The sequence below is a fragment of the Grammomys surdaster genome, unplaced genomic scaffold, assembly GCF_004785775.1.
Source record: "Grammomys surdaster isolate TR1022 unplaced genomic scaffold, NIH_TR_1.0 721, whole genome shotgun sequence".
Lineage (NCBI taxonomy): Eukaryota > Metazoa > Chordata > Mammalia > Rodentia > Muridae > Grammomys > Grammomys surdaster.
In genome coordinates this window covers 652606-675302 of record NW_021605140.1, presented here as the reverse complement: position 1 = coordinate 675302, position 22697 = coordinate 652606, and the positions used below count along the sequence as shown (strand labels likewise).

General features: G+C 45.7%; 1 protein-coding gene across 2 annotated transcripts in view; it reads right to left on the bottom strand.

The window, feature by feature from the left end:
• Zfyve1 (zinc finger FYVE-type containing 1) overlaps positions 1–22697 on the bottom strand; it is a 52471-nt gene that overhangs the window by 8172 nt on the left and 21602 nt on the right. For both annotated transcript variants that reach the window (XM_028782137.1, XM_028782138.1), the window contains exons 3-7: positions 19077–19581; positions 14435–14649; positions 4197–4303; positions 810–918; positions 303–400 (exon numbers count right to left, since the gene is read on the bottom strand). In XM_028782137.1, coding sequence (XP_028637970.1) covers positions 303–400; positions 810–918; positions 4197–4303; positions 14435–14649; positions 19077–19581 — 1034 coding nt within the window. The remainder of the gene's footprint in view (positions 1–302; positions 401–809; positions 919–4196; positions 4304–14434; positions 14650–19076; positions 19582–22697) is intronic.

Sequence of the window (22697 nt, the reverse complement as noted above, 5' to 3'; positions counted from 1 at the left end):
CCGTAGGTTGGGTTCCTTTGGAATGTTCCACTATTTTCATGTTACACCACCCTAGCAACCTCTCACCCCCTCCCCATTCCTTGGTTTGTGGTTTTTCCCCTTAAAAACCCTTCTCAAACTGGCTGTCGGGGTCAATTCAGCTCCTGCGTGGGCATACGAATTGACCGGCAGCTAGTTGTCACGCCCTAATAACCTCGCAATTGCTCCGGTACATGGTGTCTCGAGCAGATTACTGGGTGGTCGCGACTTTCTGAGACTTGAGAGAGGGTCTCCCCTCTGTGGAGGTCTTCACTCACACTCACCCAGACCAGGCGTACTTTGCCAGACCCATCCAGGGAGAGTCAGTGGAGGCAGATGTTTTGGGCACCACGCTGACTTCCTTGCCCCTCTCATAGCAGGCCTGAAACATGGATGATTCTGCCAGTTTACTCTAGGTACACCGGGCCCCATGACCTCCTCACACCCTCCACCCCACAAATTACCACACCAGTGAGGGGTACATGCCTTGAGTTTAGCACCTCAGAAGGAGGTTAATTTCTCTTAAGAAGCCAGTGCTCTCCATGAGAAAACACTATACACTAGCCTGGGACCCAGAATTATGCTCTAAATTCTATTCCTGTCGCAGACAGGAAAAAAAAAACATCTAAAGTGGTTTCCTGAGAAGCAGCTCAGCAGGAGGATGAATAAGCTCAAATAGAACCAAGGCTCTGGAAGGAGGGGAAGCACTGCCGGGTCATCCCTTTCTTTCGGGTCAATGCAGGGTTTCTAGGACTTCCCTGCCGGAGTGAGGAGAGGCTGAGCGGACTCACCTTGCAGGTATAAACTCGGTTGTCATACTGGTGGGAGTACCGACAGCGGCTCTTGGCTTCATGGGGCACCCCTTCCTTGCCGTGGTTCATGCTGTTCTTACAGCCCGCCCTGAAGGAAGCCAAACACAAAGTGAGTGGGCTAAGAGGATAGTATCACTCACACAGAAGTGTCTGGCTCTGAACAGGCCCGGGGCCTAAACCAGACCTAGTTTATCCATAGCCCCCTTTCTGACTTAGATTGTATCTCTACAATCTAGAGATTGTATCTCTAGCTTTTCACACAATGTTTGGAAGTCACTTGCCTCAGACATCTCTTTGAATAAATGGCAGAAGACAACTTTTGGTTCAGGATAAACACAGTCACATATCTGAGGTCTCAGAATGGCTTCTAGTGCAAACCTTTCTAGCAACAGCACAACAGAGAGGAAACAACTATTACTCTGAATGGGGAAATGGAAAAAAAGTAAAAAAAAGCCTAGCCCCTCTGTAGAAATGGAAGAGATGGAAGACACGAACTTGACTAGAGGTGAAAGCTGAATAGGTCTTAAGAAATTAAAAAGACAAGAGAGATGTAATGAAAATGCAGTTAGTTTACATGAGACTAGTTCCAATGTGGTCATAGGTCTGAATGCTTCCCGGGATGGGTAAGAGGAAGGATCAGAGGTGTGGTGTACTGGATTCTCACGCTTCTGGGAACCCACCCCCAGTTAATTCTGATTGGTAAATAGAGATGCCAGCAACCAATAGCTGGGGAGGAGCGACAGAGGTGGGATTTGGGGCTCCCAGGCTTGGGACCTTGAGGAAGAAGAAAGGAAGGAGAGATGCCATACGTGAAGCGTGTGCAGGAGAGAGAAGCAGAGCTGCCACGTAAAGGGGCCCAGAGGGCTGATCGACTGGGTCAAGAGCATCCAAGATGGAACATGAAGCTAGTAAGTAGAAAGTAGTTACCAGTGAGAGGTGGATTCTAACAGCATGGAGGTTAGGCAGTCCCACTTATTGTGCTGCCTAAGGCATATTAAAATATAAAGTCTCTGTGTGCCTTTCAGTCAAGAACAAACCACTGAAGCAAATAGATATTCCATACCAGGATTTACTAAAACATTAGTACTACGGGGTGGCCTTGCGGGAACAGGTGGGGCTTTGAGGTTTTAAAAGCTCAGACCATTCCTGGTTCATATTCTCATCCCCACTCCTTACCCCCTCTGCCTAATACCTGTGTCTCAAGATGTCAGCTCTCAGCTACTGCTCCAGCACCATGCCTGCCTACCTGCCTGCGGCCAAGCTCCCCACCATGGACGCGGACTCTAACCTCTGGAACTGTGAGCTCCAAATTAAATCCTTTCTTTTATAAGTAGCCTTGGGGGCTGGAGAGATGGCTCAGCAGTTAAGAGCACTGACTGCTCTTCCAGAGGTCGTGAGTTCAAATCCCAGCAACCACATGGTGGCTCACAACCATCCGTAATGAGATTGGATGCCCTCTTCTGGTGTGTCCGAAGACAGCGACAGTGTATTCATAAATAAAATAAATAAATAAATCTTTAAAAAAAAAAAAAAATAAGTAGCCTTGGGCATAATGTCTCTTCATGGCAACAGAAAAGCAACTAAGACAGCAAAGTTAAACCATACAGTTGCCAGAATGTAAAAATAAAAAGCTAGCCCCTAAATTGGCAATGTATCCAGGGATACATTGAAGTGAACAGCAAACTGTGCCATGCTGACAAGGCAGAAACAGAGATCAGCACTTTAGGGTTTCACTGTAGTAACAGAAAATTCCAGAAATCCTGCAGATGCTCAGAATGAAAGGTGATGAACCGACAGTGCTTGATCCTCTCATGCTGGACTCAGGCAGAGCAAACAGATGCCACCCTTTTAACAACTAAGATTTGTCCTCTCTTCACAAGTGGGACTCTCCAAAAAAATGTTCTTGCCCTCTACTGCACGACTGAAGACCTGCTCACCCAGGTCGGAAATGGTTCTGTAGCCCTCAGATCGGGTGGATCGTCCGAGGACAAAGAGTAGGTTCAGGTCTCCTCCTGTAAATGGGCAAGAGTGGAGGATATGGTGCCCTGATGTGACCAAAACAGTTTAGAGGTGAAGGGAATTCAGAGTGGTGTCTACAGAACAAGGAGACTGCAACCTGGTCTTGACACACTGTTTAAACTCCTAAGATCCATCAGGCAAGTAATAAATAAGACTGTGATTTCAGTGCCTTCAACAGCTTAAAGTGATGCACCAACCCTCAAGGGATGTCCTACAAGCGGTGTCACTTTTACCCAGGAATTATCAAACCCACCAATTCTCCAGTTCTCTGCAAATGTACTAAATCTGAAATGGGGCTAAGTTATCTGCTTAGCACACTCTGAATTCCTCTGATCCATGCTAAAATTTGTGAGTCACTGCTCTAACCACTCTGTGGCCAAGTGGGTTCCACAGACCAGCAGCACAGCAGCACCCTGAAACCCTTTCAAGACACGGGCAGAAGTATCTCAGGCTCCATCCAGACCCACTGATCCAGAGCCTGGATTTTAACGACTAAAGGTGCTACAGGTTAAGACGGAGAATTATTCTAACCCAATGCTCTCAGCCTAAGTACAGTTCTGAATACCTCTGGAACTTTATAAATCACTACTGCCAAGGGCACAGCCCAGATGCACTCAGGGAAAATCCCTGGATGTGGGGCCTTGGCTTCAATTCTGAATGTTCCTTAGAAAATTCTGTGTTCTCAGAGTTTGTCCTTATAAAGAAAACTAATCCCCTAGGGTTAGCACCTGTCACAAAATTCTGTCCACAGTTGGGAATGAGTGTGGGGACCCTTGAGTGTGACCTGAATAAATGCAGTCACATGAAAACAACGAAAGTTGTCAAAGAAACAGAGACAAGCAGGCAACCCCAGTCTCCTGCCATGAAAACTGGCTACACCGGAGGCCAATCAATTCACACCCACACCAGTCTTCAGGCCATCTTTCCTAAAGCCCTTACTGCCCTAAAGGACGGTCTCCAGAGTAGCAGGATCACCTGGAACTTGTCAGAAATGAACCATCAAGTGCATTAATATCCCCCAAATTAATTTTATTAATTTTTAAATTACACACACACACACACACACACACACACACACACACACACACACACGCCACGTAAGCAGAGGTCAGAGGACAACTTGTGGAAGTCAATTCTCTTTCCACCTTATGGGTCCCAGAATCAAACTCAGGTCATCAAGACTTAGCAGCAGGAACCTTTACTCGCTGAGCCATCTTGCTGGCCCAAGCTCTACCAGATTCCATAATTTAACTAGCAATTGGGTGACTGTCCCACACACCCAACTCAGAAGCAACACTCTCAGCCTCTGGTTTCAAGCTGCAGGATGGCATGGCAGCTCTCACTTACCCACAGCTGAGGCAGAGCGAGGAGCAGGTGAAGTACTCATCTGGAAAAAATGAACTGTGTGCCATCTGGTCATCGGGGATCTCACCGCTGAAGCGGTCGCTTAGTGCCTGCCGAAGAGGGAAGGTGATCTGGGAGGGCCCTCGGGAAGCCTGGGCTCCAGCTCCCCCTCGCCTGCCTTTCTACGATGGTCCACTCACTCCTGCAAATACCACAGTAGAGAAGGGCGCCCCATGCATAAACTCCTGACTCTCCTCCTTGACCCCAACCTGCACCAACTCTTCCACAGGAAGCCTTGGAGAAAGCAGCCCACTCCCAAGAGATCAAAAGCAAATGGTTACAGTTTCCCTTAACTGGCTTGGAGATCACCAGTTCCTCCTCCACATGCAGCTTTTACTCAATACTGACTGTGCTCTTCATCATCTATACTGACGGGTGTTCATGTCCTTTGGGAAAGAACTGAGACTCAAGGGGAGGAGCCAGGAAACAAGCTGGGAGGAGTCCCAGGCTTCCCTCCTCTTGCTAAGCACTGGCTCCTCACAAACGCTACTAGGCCAAAAAAACTATCTCAACATAGAAAACAGTCATCTGTCCAACACAATTTAAAAAAAAAAGAAAGAAAGAAAGAAAGAATTTCCCAGTCACTTATCAACTCTATTAACCTAAGTCAGCATTGGCCAAAGCAAACACTGGACTGAGAGCTGAGGCGCTTGAGGAGCAGAGAGAACATCCCATGCATATGCTTCTGTTTAAGTCCAGACTCCACTAGCTGAAGTGTTCTCCAGCCTAATGATACAAAAGACAACGGGCTTCCCTGGCTTTAGCCCCTCCAGGGCCTTCTGACGGAGTTACTAACCAGCATTCCAAGTTTGAGGCAGCCACATACTATTCAGGGAAAAAAAGGGAAAACAGTTGGAAACAGAAGCATACGGTGTTATTCCTTCAGTGAAAGAACAGGAGAAATACTGGGACAGGAGCAAGAAGGCAGGCCGAGTGTGTGGGGCTTTGGTGGTGGTGTTTCTGAGACAGGTTCTCCTGTAGCCAAGGTTGTCCTTGAACTGACACTCCTGCCTCTATCTTCCTAGTGCTGGGATTACATCCTTGAGCCGCTATACCTGGCACCAGATTAGGCATTGAACTTTAACTAGTTAGCTATTTATTGGGGGAGGGGGGTGGTTGTTTTACTTTTTCCTGGCTTTTTAATCTGGAACTAGTCATGTAGACCAGCGTGGTCTCAAACTCAGAGATCCACTTGCCTCTCAAGGGTGTGCCACTATGTCCAGCTTTCAAGCCTTTTAAAGAGTCTCACTTAATGAGAATTTGCTCAGAATGCATTAAGACAAATTCTAACCCAGCACTGCAAAAAAGGAAAATAGGTTTCTCTTCTTTTCAATAAAGCCTTAACCTGAGCTGCAAGCTTAAAGGCCCACAGGAGTGTGTGGTGCCAGTGTCGAGTGAGGTCAGTGTAAGACCAGAGAAGCAGAGACCAACACAAAGGCATTCAAATTCAGATCCTGCAAGGACACCAGTGAGGCCCACAAACACCATTAGTAAGTGGCAACAGTGGCAATCATTGAGTTAGGCTAAAGACAACTTCACAAATACCCAGTCTTACCCTACTTGGGATTTAGCAAAAAGCACAAAGGCCTGACACTGAAAATTAACAGTGTGTGGAATCATAATGGGAATAAAGTGATAACCAGGACACAGGGAACCAGTTGCTGGCCTAACTCATCCACCAGGGAATGTGTTCATCTCCCTCTCTCACTGTCCCCTTGCTAGCCACTCAAGATCATATCCTCACTTCTGCAGCAGACCACTGAACCAGGTACTGAGCAGGCTGAAATGCAACGCTATGGATATTTGATGTGTCTTCCCCCCAGGTTAGATCACAAGACTGCAAAATTTCCTCTGCAGCCTACTCCAAACCCTAAGCAGAGGTCCTCAGAGGCAAGCAGCCAAGTCTTTAGGGATGAAGTGACAAGCACCAATCCCCACTCTTAAACCAACTCCTACCCCTCCTTCTGGGTCCTGGCCTGGCCCCAGCCTTTTATCTCATGTCCCCTCTCAAGTTTTACTCCTTTAACTGGCCAAGGTTTTTATAACTCTTAAGGCTGTGTACTTGACTGGTTCTGTGTGTCACCGGTGACACAAGAGTCATCAGAGAGGAAGAAACCTCACTTGAAATGTCTCCATTCGATCTAAGATCCAGCTGTAAGGTATTTTCTCAATTAGTGATCAATGGGGGAGGGCCCGGACCACTGTGGGCAGTACAGTCCCTGGGCTGGTGGTCCTGGGTTCTATAAGAAAGCAGGCTGAGCAAGCCATGTGAGCAAGCCAGTAAGCAGAATTCCTCCATGGCCTCTGCATCAGTTCCTGCCTCCAGGTTCCTACCCTGCCTTCCTGCAGTGATGGACTGATCTGGAAGCCTAAGCCTCCCCAACTTACGTTTTTTGTCATGGTGTGTCATCACAGCAGTAGAAACCCTGACAGGCTATGTGTCTCAAGCATGACTGGCATAACTAACTTGAGGGTAATGGTGGGAAAGTAGGTCATCATCTTCCTAGTACGTCACCAAAAGATTTGGCAGGTTATTTTTATATTTAAAAACCAAAGAAGATAAGGTAAAACTCTGTTGTCAACTTAAGTATACTTGGATTTAATTAAAAACAAGCAGCTGGGCACAGCTGTGAGGGATTCTTCTTGGTTGGATCGAGTCAGAAGACCCTAAATCTGCACCACACCTTTGGATGGCCACTCAATAAAAGGGAAGAAGGGAGCTTTTGCTGTCTGCTTGTCCTCACTCTCACGGACAAGCTCATCTCTCCTGTCTCCAAGCCATTCCTTCACTGGAGTTAGAAACCTACTTCTTCAGGTTCCCAACATGGACTGCAAACTGGCAGCTCTCTAGGACTTCCCAGGGACTCCAGCACCAGACTGGGATTAGTTTTATAAAAAAAAAACAAAACAAAAAAAAAAACTATTGGATCTCTGGCCTATCCTTCAGGAAACAACGATTGCTGGACTATTTGAAACACAGCTTAGAAGCCACTTTAATAAATCTGTGTGTGTGTACATGTGTGTACATATGTATGATCATTCTATCAGCTCTCTTCTTCTTCTTCTTTTTTTTTTTTTTTTTTAAGTTTTTCAAGACAGGGTTTCTCTGTATATCTCTGGCTGTCCTGGAATTCACTCTGTAGACCAGGCTGGCCTCGAACTCAGAAATCCGTCTGCCTCTGCCTCCCAAGTGCTGGGATTAAAGGTGTGCGCCACCACTGCCCAGCCAAAATGTATTATCTTTAAACAGCTTTCCCCCTGCATAATTTTGTTTCCTTTGGATTTCTAGTACTTAGATAACTTCACTGACACATACTACATGTATTTACAAGGACACTGCCCGAATCTCTGTTCCTTTAAAGCCCTGATACAAAAAAATAAATGGAAAATTTGCATTAAAACCCAAGGCCTGTCAAGTTACATCAGTGTGTAGTTAACAGTGATGTACTGACTGCGCTTCCTTCTTTTTAGAAGGGGCATCCAACCCCGCACCACTTTCTTCATTAGATCTAACAACAAACACTGGGCTTCAAAGGAGCCTACCCATGTGAAACACGGGGCACAGAAGCTGCTGCTGCTAGTCACTGCCGAAACAGACAATGCATAGGACCCGAGGGCCTCTCTCAGGCTGTATGTTCATAATCCCAACACTGAAGAGGTGCAGGCAGGGGACCAGAAAGTCAAGGTGATCCTTGTTTGAGGCCAGCCTGGGCTAAAGAGACTCCAACTCAAACAAACAATGGAAAAGAGCCTCTCTAATTGGTCTTCATGGCTGCTAGCACCTGCAGGTGAATACTTACCTGTAAAAAAATGTTTATTAATCTAATGAAGTGTCACAGAGATACAACAGAAAGCCAGTGAAGGAAGATGGCGGGGGTAGGGGTGGGATCAAAAAATAGCAATACTATAGCCTTGAAGGTTTTACAACAGTTAGGCCAAAAGCTAATTTAAATACTTATCTTTTTTTTGTTCTGAGTCAGTCTCATGCATCCCAGAGTGGCCTCAAATTTACTATGTGGCCAAGGCTAACCCAAACTCCTTGATCCCCCGACTTCCAGTTCCCAAGCCCCAGCATAAAACATCCCACCGTACTCTGGTAATACCTGTTTCCTTAAAGAGAAACAGTACCTGGCTAGCACTCGATCACTATCTGGGTCAGCTTCAGGGGAGGAACTTGTCACCCAGCATCGCTGACAGAACACTTTATATCATCCCAAGTGGCTCTGTTTACTACTCTGAAAGTTCTTTACAGAAATGGGGGCAGTAGCTACTCCTCGTGACACACGTCTTTAGTCCCATCACTCCTGAGGCAGAGGCAAGTAGATCTCTGTTCCAGACCAGCCAGGCCTGCACAATGAGACCCTGTCTGAAAAAAAACAGTAACAACGACGACGACAACATTTTAAAGTATCTCTGAGCTTTTCCTGAAGCAAGCTGTGGCTTCCTCTCATGGCACTCATGCCGTTAACAGTGCAGCCTTCTCTGCCCCAGACAGACTAACTGCTGGCTTGTGTTGTCAAAGGCAACATAATTGCTTATGAGGTCAGAGAGAACTCCTACACAAGCAGCCCCATCCCTTTAAATGCCGGGTAAGAGAGCCAGCCTGCCTTCCTTCCCATGTCACAGGCTGACAATCATACATCCGGCCCCGACCTGCTTCAGGACAACTTAGAAACACCGAGCACATGGGAAGAGAATAGTAACTATTAAGAACAAACCAAAGGTAGCATATTTTAGACACAGGATGGGAAAACCATCTTCCTTCCACTTTGTTTCCTAGTACAGACGGAACCTCCTACCTGACCCCCTGGCTCAGCCAGTGCAAAATTCAAGCCCAGGTCTGGGGGATGTACAGGCAGGTTCTAGGCCCAGTCCCCAGCACCAAAAAAAAAAAAAAAAAAAAATCCAAACCTCACATCATTCCATAGTTCTTGGTTTCTCCTCCTCAGGTCTCAAGCTACAAGGGAAAGGCAGGGAAGGGCTTCTCTTGAGAGTGCTTGTGAAAGTATTTGAGGCAAAATTGGAGACCTGGTTGCCTGGAAACCAAATGATCTTGAACTTTAGTTGCCTTGGCAACAGTAGGGCTTTCTATTGTACCTTTAAGGTTAGCCCCAGTTATCAGACGCTAGCAGTGGAAGGCCTGGCTCCAGATGGATGTTCTTCAATCAACGTCGCAGCCCTCCAGCAATAACTTCATAAATATTTAACAGATGCTTCCTAATTTGATGGAATTGGAAAAGTCAGAGTTTCTACATTTAAGGATCGGAGGCTAAAGAAGGTATCACATGACACCTACATGGCTTCAACCTGAAAACTCATCTCCTGATTATTCAGAACTGTAAGTACAGATATCCACCGTAAATTCAATTTTCAGTTCCCCTTTCGTCCGATATTGATATCTGTGAAAGCATGTTCACAGGCATCTATGCTGGTGCTATTGTGAGCCTTATGGAAAGGAATGGTTATCCCAACTAAGACTGGTGCTGGGGACTGGAGAACACAGTGTGTCCAGATGACAGGAAAGTGGTCCTATCAACAGGTAACTGTTTTCAGGTACAAATGGACAAGCCACTAGTGGCCCAGACATCACAGACACGTTCAAATTGCAGCCAGTGCAAGTGTTTCATTCCTTCTAATAAATCTCATTTCCAAAGCTGTTTTTCCCATTCAGTAATGAATGTGAGGGAATGTAAGAAGTGAGAGTGCTTGCCTAATATGTGCTAGGTCCTGGCTTCAATCCCTAGGACCAAAACCAAAGAGAACAAGGGAGTAAGGCTAGGCACGGTAGCATATGCCTTTCATACGCCTTTACACCCAGCAGAGGCATAAGGCCAAGCACAATAGCATATGCCTTTACTCCCAGCAGAGGCAGAAAGACCTCTGAGTTATTAGAGGCTAGCCTAGTCTACAGAACAAGTTCTAGACCAGCCAGGGCTACATAGTGCGACCCTGTCTGTGTTAGTTAGGGTTTTACTGCTGTGAAGAGATATCACGACCACAGCTACTCTTATAAAGGAAAATATTAATTGGGGCTGGCTTATGGTTCAGAAGTTTAGTCCTTTATCATCGTAGCAGGAATCATGGCAACACACAGGCAGACTTGATGCTGAAGTAGCTAAGAGTTCTACATCTGGATCCACAGGCAGCAGGAAAGGTGCCAGTGGCCTAGCATCAGCATTTGAAACCTCAAAGGCCAGCCCCAGTGACATACTTCTCCACAAGGCCACATGTCCTAATCCTTGCAAAGTGTTGTCACTCTCTAATGACCAAGCATCCACATATATGAGCCTGTGTGGGCCATTCTTAATCAAGCAACCACACTGTTTGAAAAAAGGAGGAGGAGGAGGAAGAGGAGGAAAAGGAAGGTGGTGGAGCACGCCTTTAATTCCAGTACTCAGGAGGCAGAGGTAGGTGGTGGCCTTAAGCTCACTGTGTAGCTGAGGCTAGCTATGAGCTTGTGATCTTCCTGCCTCGACCCTCCAAGTGCTGCGACTATAGGCATGTACCGCCATGCCCGGCTCCCCGACTTGTAAGTAACACAGATTTCTCTTTGTGACTCTTTTTCTTTTTAAACGTTCTATAGATAAGAGTCTCAATTTACAGCCTAGGCTTGCCTGGAGTTCACTATGTAGACCAAATTGGCCTTGAATTTACAGTGATCCTCCTGCCTCTGCCTCCCAAACCAAGATGTTTTTCAAAGAAGCAAGGAAACTTTATTTCTGGCAAAGCCGAAGAACTGGTCCCAGTACTGCAGGAGAATAGTGGCACTCAAAATGGAAACACTCAGAGGCCTGTGTAAAGTTTTAAAATTATATTTACCTATCGATGTGTTTATGAGGAGAGATGCACATGCCACAGCAGGTTTTAAGATCAGGGGACAGACTGCAGAACCTGATTCTGTCCTTCCACTATGTGAATCCTAGATATCAAACTTAGATCACCTGGCTTGACAGTCAGCACCCTTACTGGCTAAGCTATCTTGCCAACCCACAGATGATGTTTTATTCTATATATGAATCTGCAAAAACACCTCAAACACAGCTTAAGGAACACAACTAACAATGTATACAAACTAGCCAGGTGTAGTGGCTGGTATACACCTGTGATCCCAGCACAGAGCTGTAGGGACTAAGCCAGGAAGACACACGGAAATCACAGGGCATGTGGCAGTTGATTCTCTCTACCATGTGGGTCCAGGGATCAAATTCAAGTTGTTAGACTTGGTGGCAAACACCCACTGAACCATCTGGCTGGCCTCTGAATTTTTATTTCCATAATAGCGTCAACGAGTTTTCAGTTTCCCTAGGGAAATGTTTCCTACCTTTAGTAAATGCTCAGGGAGTGCTCTGATCAGTGCATACAGCATTTGACTTGAATTTCATCAAAACTCCTCAACAACACTGTTTGTAAGCAGAAGAGTAGTATTGGCTTGTTCTTTTGAGATACAGTCTCACTCTGAACACACAGATATAACCAAGACTGGCCTTAATCCTCCTGCCTCAGTCTCCTTGTGCTAGGATTACAGGCACAAGCCACTACATCTAGCAAAACTACAGAGCCAATTCTTTTTTCCCCCTTCTCTTTTTTCAAGGTAACAGCCTCATTTATCCTCTGGGATTTCCACAACATACACCCTACCACACTCACCTCTTAGTCCCGCTGCAGACATTTCCCAGCCCCCATGACCCCCACCACCACCAAAAAAGGGCAAAAACAAAAACAAAGATGATAATGATAATAATAATAATAATAATAATAACAATAAAAATCCGTGCTGTGTATGTACTCGGTGGAGCACCGTCACACTCCCAGCGGCCTGCCCCAGAAACAAAACAGTCCTTCCCTTCCGGGACTCCCCGCCAGAGGGCGTCAATCATGGAGATCCACACTTCAGCATCCCCACGACACACCCCTTAGGAGTTCTCCTCAGTGGCCTCCTGTCCAGGCTACAGCTCTTTTCTTGAGGTGCAGTGGGGCAGGGGAGTGCCACAGAAGCTTTCCACATCCTGCCCTCTCAGATGTCCATCTGCAGTCATCCACATCACAGCAAAAGCAGCCTCCTTGCTCTTCAGTCAGTAGGAGCATGGACCATGGGCCTCCTTAAGGTCTCTGGTGACAGCACAGACCATGAACACTGAGGACTCAGACAAGGCCCCAGCAGCACCAGCCTAACATCAACATGGGCCCAGTGGCAGCATAGGCCACAGACACTGACCTAACTTTTTATTGGTAATTTTCAGTAGTCTATAATACTCCAAGTCACAGTTCCTAGTTATCTTATTTTGATGTTCCCACTTGCCACCGTTCCAGCATCTTTTTATTGACAGCTGTGACAATGATAGTACAGATACAGACACACACACACACACACACATATGGACCAACACAATCGGGCATAATGGCAAACCTATATTCTCAGTACTTGGGGGTTAGAGGCAGGAGAAACAAGATGTTCAAGGTTAACCTCAGCAAACAGCAGACCAGCCTGAGCTACATGTGACCCTGTCTCAGAGAAAAGCATGAGTGGGCCACAAGGTGGCCCAGTGGTTAAGCAGGTACTGTTCTTACACAGGACCCACACTTGGCTCACAATTGCCTGGAACTAGACCAGCAAGTGATCCAAAGCTGCCTTCTGGCTCCAGGAGCACCTGCACTCACATTCATAAGCATATGCATAATTACAAATTAAAGCTTAAGGACCAGGTGGTTGGTGGTACGTGCCTTTAATTCCAGCATTTGGGAGGTAGAAGTAGGTGGGTCTCTGAGTTCAAGGACAACCTGGTCTACAGAGTGAGTTCAAGGGCAGCAGGACAGCAAGGGTTACTCAGAGAAACCCTGTCTCAAAACCAAAAAAAAAAAAAAAAGAAAGCTTAAAGCCAAATGCTAGGTGTGATGGCTCATGTCAAGTCCCAGCACTTGGGAAACAGAGGCAGGCAGGTCCCTGTAAATTCAAGGCCAGCCTTGTCTACATAATAAGTTCCAAGACAGCCAGAGCTACAAAGTAAGACCCTGTCTCAAAAATGGGGGAGCTCAGAAGTTTGAAGAACCTGCTGCTGTTCTTTCAGAGGACCCAGGTTTGATTCTTAGCACCTACCAGTTATAGCAACTCACAGCCATCTGTAAATCCAGTCTCTGGGGGTCCCATCCCCTCTTCTGGCCTCCACAGCACCAGGCATGCACATGGTTCACAGACATACATGCAGGTAACACCCATACACATAAATTTTTAAAAATTAAAAAAAAAAAAAGATGATGACCTTAAGAGGCAAGTCTTAAAAAAAAAATTAAAAAAACAAAAACAAAGGGCACCAGAAGTACCTGCCTAATAGATTATACAGACCTGACATGGTTGGAAAGCTGGGGTCTGCCTTCCAGTGTAAGCTCTGCCTTAAAAAGCAGCAAGCAGGCTCTATCAGAATATGCTATAGATGGATACCCAGGGACTTTACAACAGGATTACCTTAATTGTGCTAGCAAAGCAGCAGACTGATCCTGCTGCTGGCACGGGCCCACAATGTGCCTGGCTTAAAGGAAAATGATAGGGTTTTGTTTTGTTTTTTAAGACAGTATCTCACTATGTACCTCTGGCTAGCCTGGAACTCACTATGTAGACCAAACTGGCCTTGAATTCACAGATCTGCCTCCACAGTGCTGAAATTAAAGGCATGTGCCATCATGTCCAGTGAAAATAATTCTCAAAGATGGGTTTCCCAAAGGTTAGTATGTCATGTGTGTAGGTGACACACTGAATGACATCCAATCCCACTGCAGAAATCATTCCCTTTGCAATTTTCCCCCAATGTTTCAGAATCTGCTCTGAAGAAAATCTCATGCAAAGATTCTCTTAAATACTCCTGTCTCATAAACCCCAGGTGCCCTTAGACTAATCAGCAGCCAAAATGGCCTTAAACTTCAGATGGTTCTGTCTACTTCCCCAGTGTCCAGATTACAGGCATGCATCACCATGCCCAATTTATGTGGTCTAGGGGAGCCAATCTACAACAAGAGCAGTCTACCAACTGAGCTCCCTACCAGAGTGCCTGACAGACAAAGGCATAGGCTGTACGCATCCTCCACTCACACATCCCCCCTGTACTGACTCGTTCCTGCCCAGGCTTCCAAGTACCAGCTTAGGAGTACTAGGGACTGATGAGAAGTACCCAGGGCAGGAGCCAACTGACCTTCAGGGCTTTGAAGATGACCCCTGGGTGCCGGGGAGACCTGGTGGTGTTGTTCTCTAGCAGCTGTTCCAGAGCACGCCGAAGCCCAGAGAAGTCTGTGGGGGGATTGTATGTCCTCGTTCCCTTGTAATGAATGGAGCTAAAGGCTTCAGGGAAGCGGCCCAGCTTCCTGAACCGGTCCTGGATGAGCTTCTCGGGTGCCTCTGAGGGGTGATCTGTACAAGCAGAAAGGCATGTGGGCAGTGAGTGCCTTTCTTGAAAACAAGTTACCTACCTTTCACTGTAAAAGTAACATCAATTTTAACTCTACATATGGAAAGCACAGGGCGGCACAACTACTACATGGATGGAATTATTGCATTTGTTTGGCACTGCCTGAAAAGGAGCAAGGAGAAGGCACGGCCATCTCACAAGCAGGCGCTAACTACATGGGTGTGTGATTCATCGCCTTATACACTGGGGTATAATATACACTTGTCTGCATGTATATCATAGAAGAATCTTGAAAAAGATTTATGGAAAGAAAAAGGTAGACATATCAGCATAAAAGGAAAGACAAACATGGCCTGTGTCATCTTCCTCCCATGTGTCCACACTTTCTGTGACATCACCCTTCCTCACAGCTTGCTTTATAATCACTTGTTACACTACACATTGAAGAAGCACATTATTCTTTTTAAGAGCTGTATAGTTTCCCAGCCTATGGATCTATTTAGCCAGTTGTCTACTAGTGAGCATTTACAGTTTTATACTCTGAGAACTCTGGTCTTACACGATGAAGCCGCAAAGCTATGGCAAGCCAGCAATATGGGGGAGTGGCTTGTATACAGGCTCAGGATGGGCAGTCAGCGCACCTTTTAGAGGTAAATGTTTGTTTACACAGATGCTTTAGACTAACTTCCTTTAACATTTTAACAAAAGCACTCAAACATTAAAGATATAGTAGTTCAAATTTTAGGGAACAGTCATCAAACAGCAGCCATCATAATCATGGACTCATTCCTTATACTCAGCTCCACTGAGATGTGAAAGAAGTAGTGGGAGGCATTAGTCCCTGCCTTCTCCCAGAGCAACCCAGGAACCTGACCCGGCCCCTTCCCTTCCTCCCAATGTCTGCATGTCCTTCCCTGAGCATGCAATCCCTGCTCTCCAATGACGTCATTCTGCTCATCTACATAACAGAACCCAGGCAGGGCATCCCTAAAACAAATATCCTAAGTCAGAAATGATTTCAACACTGTCCTAGTTTGATTTCTGTTGTTGACCAAAATCAATTGGGGGTGGGGGGTTACTTCCCTGCACAGCCAGGCCCACCCACATAGGACAGCACTGCCCACTGCGGGCTGGACTCTTCTGCATCACTTACCAGTCAAGAAAACATGGTTTGGAGCTGCAGAGACGGACCAATGGTTAAGATCACTAGCTGTTCTTCCAAAAACCATAGGCTCAATTCCCAGCACCCACATGGCAGCTCACAATGGTTTGTAACTCAAGTCCCAGGGAGTTTGACACCCTCTGCATCGAGGGATGTATGTGGTAGATACATATACATATAGACAAACCATCCACACACTTTTAGGTGGAAGAGGGGAAAGAAAGAAAACAGGGACCAGAGAGGTGGCTTGTGGTAAAATTTTGTGGTAAGGCAACACTGACTGCTCTTCCAGAGGATCCAGTTCCAAATCTCAGCATTCACAGGATTGGCTAACAACACTCAGTAACTCCAGTTCCAAGAGGATCTCATTCCCTCTTCTGGCCTCCTCAGACACTGCATGGTTTATGCACATGGTATGTAGACATATACAGGGAAAACATCCATACACATAAAAACAAATCTCAAGAAAATGCCCACAGACCAGTCTTACCAAGCCCGTCCTCCAGCTGTGACTCCCTCCGACAACCCTAGACTCTGTCAATTTGACTTCTGAAGCTAGCCAGGCAAGTGCTTGGCTTTCACACTTGCAGATGCAGGATGCTCCCTTCTTAGACTATGGCAAACATGCCAAATCCAAAGCCTCCAATCCTACATCTGGTCCCAAGCATTTTGGGTAAGGAATACTCAACCTGTCATTCATTTATTAAACTCCTACCAGCACTCCAGAGAAACAGCAAGATCAAACAGGAATCGAAAGCTGAACAGCTATGAGGCAAGAAAAACGCAATGCCCCATTTGCTCACATTTTGGCACTCCTCCTACCCTGCTGTCTTGCTCTATTTTAAGGCTTCAAGAAGCCCTGTTGTTTCAGAAAAGGCTCCATATGTCAAAATTTGAAGATGGTAGTTCCAGCCCCCAATTCTGTTAGGACCTCCTTGGTTACATATTTCAGGCAGTTCTCTGAACTGTCATCTGGGGCTGCTACACACAGCATCATACATAGCACAAAGCAAAAAGATGGCTTCTAGGGGCTGGTTATTTCAAACTCCTGAACTGATCATTAAACCTTGACCCTAAAGCTGTAAAGACCCAGAATAACCTAGAAGGACTATCACACACAGGAAAGTTCCAGAGTCAACTTTTCTCGTCTCTCCACCTTATCGAATGGCCATTTCTTAGACTTACTTAGACTCTGGAAGACTGTGACTCACTGGAACTACCACAAACAACTGGCTCCAGGTTCATCAAAACAACCACTCTTACCACTACTGTCACGGCTCAGTCCCACATCTTCCTGACTACCAGGGAGACTCCCCAACTCCAGACACACTCCACTGCTTGTTCCTAGAACAGTTTGAAAAGGAGGATGCTTTGAAATACAGACCTACATTATATAGGTCTCTGCCCAAAAATCCTTCAGAGAACTGATCCAAGGCCACCATGGTCTGATCCTCAAGCAGCTCCAACTCCCTCTTCCATCAACTAGCTATGCTTCAGACAGGCATGACTTTTCATTTTCCCTTGGATATACATCTGTGCGTCAGACATTCATCTGGGCTCTTTAAGACACATGTAGCAGTGAGTAGGTAGGCAATGTTTCTGCCTCATATTGTTTCCACTTTCCTAGTGAGAAGAAGAGTGTGTCAGCTCTAGGGTGCAGAAAGGACACGGCATAGAAGGCGAGGAAAGGTTTGGCCCAGATGAGAGATGTACAGCTAGTTGGGGGATATCAAAAAGTAAGAACACAGAAAATATGGTATAGTCAGTAGGGAGCAGTGTGTGTGTAACACACTCTTACACACGGGCAAGCACAAACACAGTAAGGAGAGGATCAAGGGGGATAACTAATGGCCAGACACATTGACAGGGGTTAGACAAAACACCTTTAGGAGTTTAGATTAAATTTGATTTTATTTCTTAATTTCTGGGACAGGGTCTCAGTGTTTCAGACTGGTCTCAAACATTCAATCCTCCTGCCTCAGTGTCAGGATTATAGGCACACATGCTCATATCCAGCTATTGGATAACTTTTTTTTTTCTTGGCTTCGCTTACATTTTGAAAGCAACCAGGAATATCACAAGCCAAGGCATCTAAATTATAAATGAAGGTTTTATTTCAAGAGAGCCCTCCAGAAGACAGAGAATGCATCCCAAGGGCTGACACTCAAGTTTAGGAATCTACTGCAGTTCCCTGCATAGAGATGCTCCTGGGAAACTGCCAGGGATTTGCTCCTCCCAGAACATGCTTTCCCCCACACTGACCACACACACCTCCACAGGTTCCATCCTCTCTCCCGAACACAGACGTCAGTCATGCTCCCGAGGCCAACTCCTCTACTTGAGAACCACTCCGGCTGCTTCTGTTCGTTTCTTTTTCATTTTTATTTTGAGACAGGGTCTCACTGTGTAGACCAGGATGGCCTCAGACTTGCAGTAATTTTGCTAGGTCTGCCTCCCAAGTGCGGGGATTACAGGTGTATGCCATCACACGTGCCTTTTGCAGTGCTTAGGATTCAACCAGGGCCTCCAGCATGCGAGGCATCTGGTCTCTTTCTTGCACTTACCCCTTCTCTAATGAATCATTCTCATCGGTACACCATTATCTTCATTACTTAAATATTTTAAAAGGGAAGTTCTTAGTAATTCCACACGAGCAACCAGCGACCACTTTGTGGTTTTACTTCTCTTCTCTTTATGGAACTCTTGGAAAGAATTCATTCAACATACTCACAACCTTATAAGAGTGCCTGTATGTTAGCTCTCTTCTTGTTTTTTGACTTTTTTTCCCCCGCTTTGGAGACAGAGTTTCATGTAGCCTATGCTAGCCCCTGACATAATGTAGCAACTAATGGCCTCTATTTCTTGAATGCTGGGCCTACTGGCATACACCATTATACCCACCTTTCATTTCAGTGTGCCACCACAGTCTCACTATGTAGCCCAGGTTAGCCTCAAATTCACAATCCTCCTGCCTCAGCTTCTTGAATATTCAAAGTACAAGCATATATCACTCTGCTAGCTCTTCTAGTCTCTCTTGAGCCCTCTCTGAAGCTTTCACCATCAGTATCCCAGGAAAGCAGACTGCACCCCCATCTCCCAGGACCCTCAGTCTACTGCACCTGTTAATTATTCCAGCCTTCTTGGAACATTTTCTTAAGTCTTGCTGGGTACAAGTTTTTCTGGGCATTACCATCACCATACTGCACCCCAGAGGACACCTCCATGTGCATTAAAAAGCCAGACTGTCACATACCACTGTCTACTCACCAGAACCCAGAAGCTGGGTGTGCACAGTCTCATGGAAAATGATAACGGCCGGGCCCAGGGTAGATAAGGGGACATCCAGGCCACAGCGTGCAGTCGTAGCCTTGAGCTCCTTGGTAAAGTGCTTCAGGTAAGCTTCCGAGGCGTCCCCGAGGAACTTGAAGAGGTCATTGTGCAGCCGGTCAGCATGAGTTCGATAGATGACCAAGTCTGAGATGGCCAGGACCTTTAGCAGCAGCCGTGTCCTCTGGCTTAGATTCACGGTGGCCCCCAAGAGTCCTTCTGTGTCTATCACTGCTACCTTATGGACTGGGTCATAGGCTGCCCACACTCCCACTGTGCAGGACTCCTGAGCAGGGGAGGTTTTGAAGACTTCTCGGCCATAGAAGAAAGTGTGGTTGAGGGTATGGGACTTTCCATCACCAGTATTTCCAAAAATGGAAACCACCTTGAGATGCTGGTCAGGCTTACAGTCCAATTTCCTAATAAAGTCCTCTTCATTTGTTACCTTCAAGAAAAAAAGGAAGACAATAAAATATAGAAACTGACAAACTAACTCCTATAAGAAACACTTTCCAGGAACAAGACCTTTTCTGACTGGTCAAAATGGAAGGAAAAGGAAGTCCAGAGACAGAGCTCTACCCTAGCAAACAGCTGGTGGAATTCTGAAGCTTCAGTCAGGGGGAGAACTTGGTAGTCATGAAAGCTAAAACTGGGGGATGAAGCAGTTTGATGATTTAAAGTTCTGGCTGCTCTTGGAGAAGACCTGAATTTGGTTCCCAGAACCCGCACTGACAGGCTCCTCACTATCTGTGCCTCCAGCTCCAGGAGATCGAATGCCCTCTTCTGCTTTCAATAGGCACCTGCATTCACGTGCACACACACACACACACACACACACACACACACACACACACACACACACACACACAGAATCACATAACTGAAAGAGCTCAAACCGTAAAGTTCTTAAAAGAAAACATTAATCATTGGGTTACCCAATAGTTTCTAAAAAGAAAGAAGTAAACTAATAGCTTAAGACCATGTGCTACAAAGCCACCAAGACAGTGACAATGAGCTGGCGGGATGGCTCAGTGATTAAGAGCACTGCCTGCCTTTACAGGACCCAGGTTCAGTTCTCAGGATCTATGCAGCAGCTTACAGCAGCCTGTAACTCTACTTTCAGGGGCTCAATATCCTCTCTGGCCTCCATGGGCAGCAGACATGCATATGGTACATACATACATACATACATACATACATACATGGGCAGCAGACATGTATATGAGATATATATATGGGCAGCAGATATGCATATGGTACATATATATATATATATGCACAGACAAAACACCCACATATAAAACAATAATAAAGATGCAATAACAAAAGGTTACATGCAAGACTCCCATGACTCAGAAATTCTATTTCTAAGTTTATATCCAGCAACTGAAAACAAATGTCCACATAAAACCTCTCCATATATGAACATAAACAGCAGCGTTAGCCATTTCAACCAAAAAGTCAAAACAGTCAACTACCCGTCAACTGGTGAATGAATGAACAGACTGTGGCACATCCCACAATGGCTGTCATAAGTCAGTCCTTACATGTGTCCTTACTGTGACCTGACTCTGTAGAACTTTCTGGGGAGTGTGTGTATCTACCATGGCGCACACAGAGTCAGAGAGCCACCTCAGGTGTCAGTCTTTGCCACCCCATGTTTGAGACAAGGCCTCTCTGTTCTTCATCCCTGCTTGACCAGGCTCACTAGCCTGAAGGCTTCCAGTGGGTGTCTGGTCCCTGCCTTCCACCTCAGCACATGACAGGGGCACACCACTATACATGGCTCTGAGGATTCCAACACAGACCTGGACACACACTTGTGCAGCAAATGCATTACTTACCCATTGCTGATTTGGCAAAAACTTATTTCTTTCTTTCTCCTTGTTATTTCTTTGAGACAGGGTCTAACTGTATAGACCTGGTTGGCTTGTCCTCACTATATAGTACACTTGTCTTGCCTCAAACTCACAGAGATCCACCCATCTCTGCCTCCCAGAATGTTGGGATTAAAGGTGTGCACCACCACTCCCACCTAAATTTTTAAGTTTTTTTTTATTTAAAAAATTATTATTTTATGTATATGGGTATTTTTCCTATATGTACATTTATGTTTGTGTGTGTGTGTGTGTGTGTGTGTGTGTACGAGCTCACTCACACACCATGGAAGGCATGGTGCTTCTGTTGAAGGAGCTGGTTCTCTCCTTTCACTATGCAGGTCCCAGGGATCACACTCAAGACTAGGAAGGCCTGGAGGCAAGCACCTTCACCTGAGACTCTTCTGTCAGGTCCCCATTCCCTATATCCTTGCTCACACACCTTCAGGGGGGAACATGCTGCAGTGACAGTACGTGTGACCATGGCTGAAAAGCACACACGCACTGCACACAATAATGTCAGCTCTCTATGCTGGCTCTGTACTGACTTGTTTGGCTGGTTAGAAACAGTCTGAAAACAGCCCTGGGGAGGAATCTCACATCTGATGGATTATCTGAAAAATGTATCATAAATCATTTCAATTGCCTTTTCAGTGGGAAAAGTAATTATGAGGCATATTCCGCAGACTCAAGCTAGTCTTTGATCTAAATTGCTCTCACAACAAACCTTTTACTGAATCAGAAAAGCATACGAAATTAACATGATCACATTTGTTTTAAAGTGTTTTTCAGTTCTAATTAAAAGAATTTACAATGCTTTGTAGAACAAAGTATTTTTATTTGCAACCCAATACTCTGAATATGTTTATGAAGTGGACAAATAACAGTTTTGCACACATGTATTATCCCCCAAACAATAACTAAAATTGTTAAAATATAAATATTATCCCTATGAAAATAATAAAAACTAAAACGGGGGACAGTAGTGAACATGTATAATCTTGTCCCTTGAGAGACTGAGACAGGAGGACCACTTGTTGAAGACCACCTTGGTCTAAGATGTAGAAAGTTTCAGGCTAGCCTGGGGTGAAAAGTACAAGTCTGCCTGAAAAACTGTATATATGTAGGTAGGTAGGTAGGTCAAGATGGCTCATTGTTGCCGGGCGGTGGTGGCGCACGCCTTTAATCCCAGCACTTGGGAGGCAGAGGCAGGCGGATCTCTGAGTTCGACAGTTCCAGGTTAGCCTGGTCTACAGAGTGAGTTCCAGGACAGCCCGGGCTATACAGAGAAACCCTGTCTCGGAAAACAAAAAAACAAAAAACAAAAAAAAACAAAAAAAAAAAAAGAGAAAGAGAGAGAGATGGCTCATTGGGGTCAGGCACAGTGATACACACCATTAATTCCAGTACTCGGGAGGCAAGTGGATCTCTAAGTTCGAAGCTAGCCTGGTTTACATAGTGAGTTCCAGGAAAGCCAGGGCTACAGAAAAAACTCTGTCTTAAAACTACCAAGAAAAAAAAAAAAACCAAAAAGCTCATCAGATACAAGCACATGCCACACAAGCCCAATGTACCTGAGTTTAGCCCCAGAACTCACAGTAAGCAAAAGAAGGGAACCCCAAAAGTCACCCGTGACTGTCACCAGGTCACTGTGGCATATGTATGCCCACATACATTTACTACA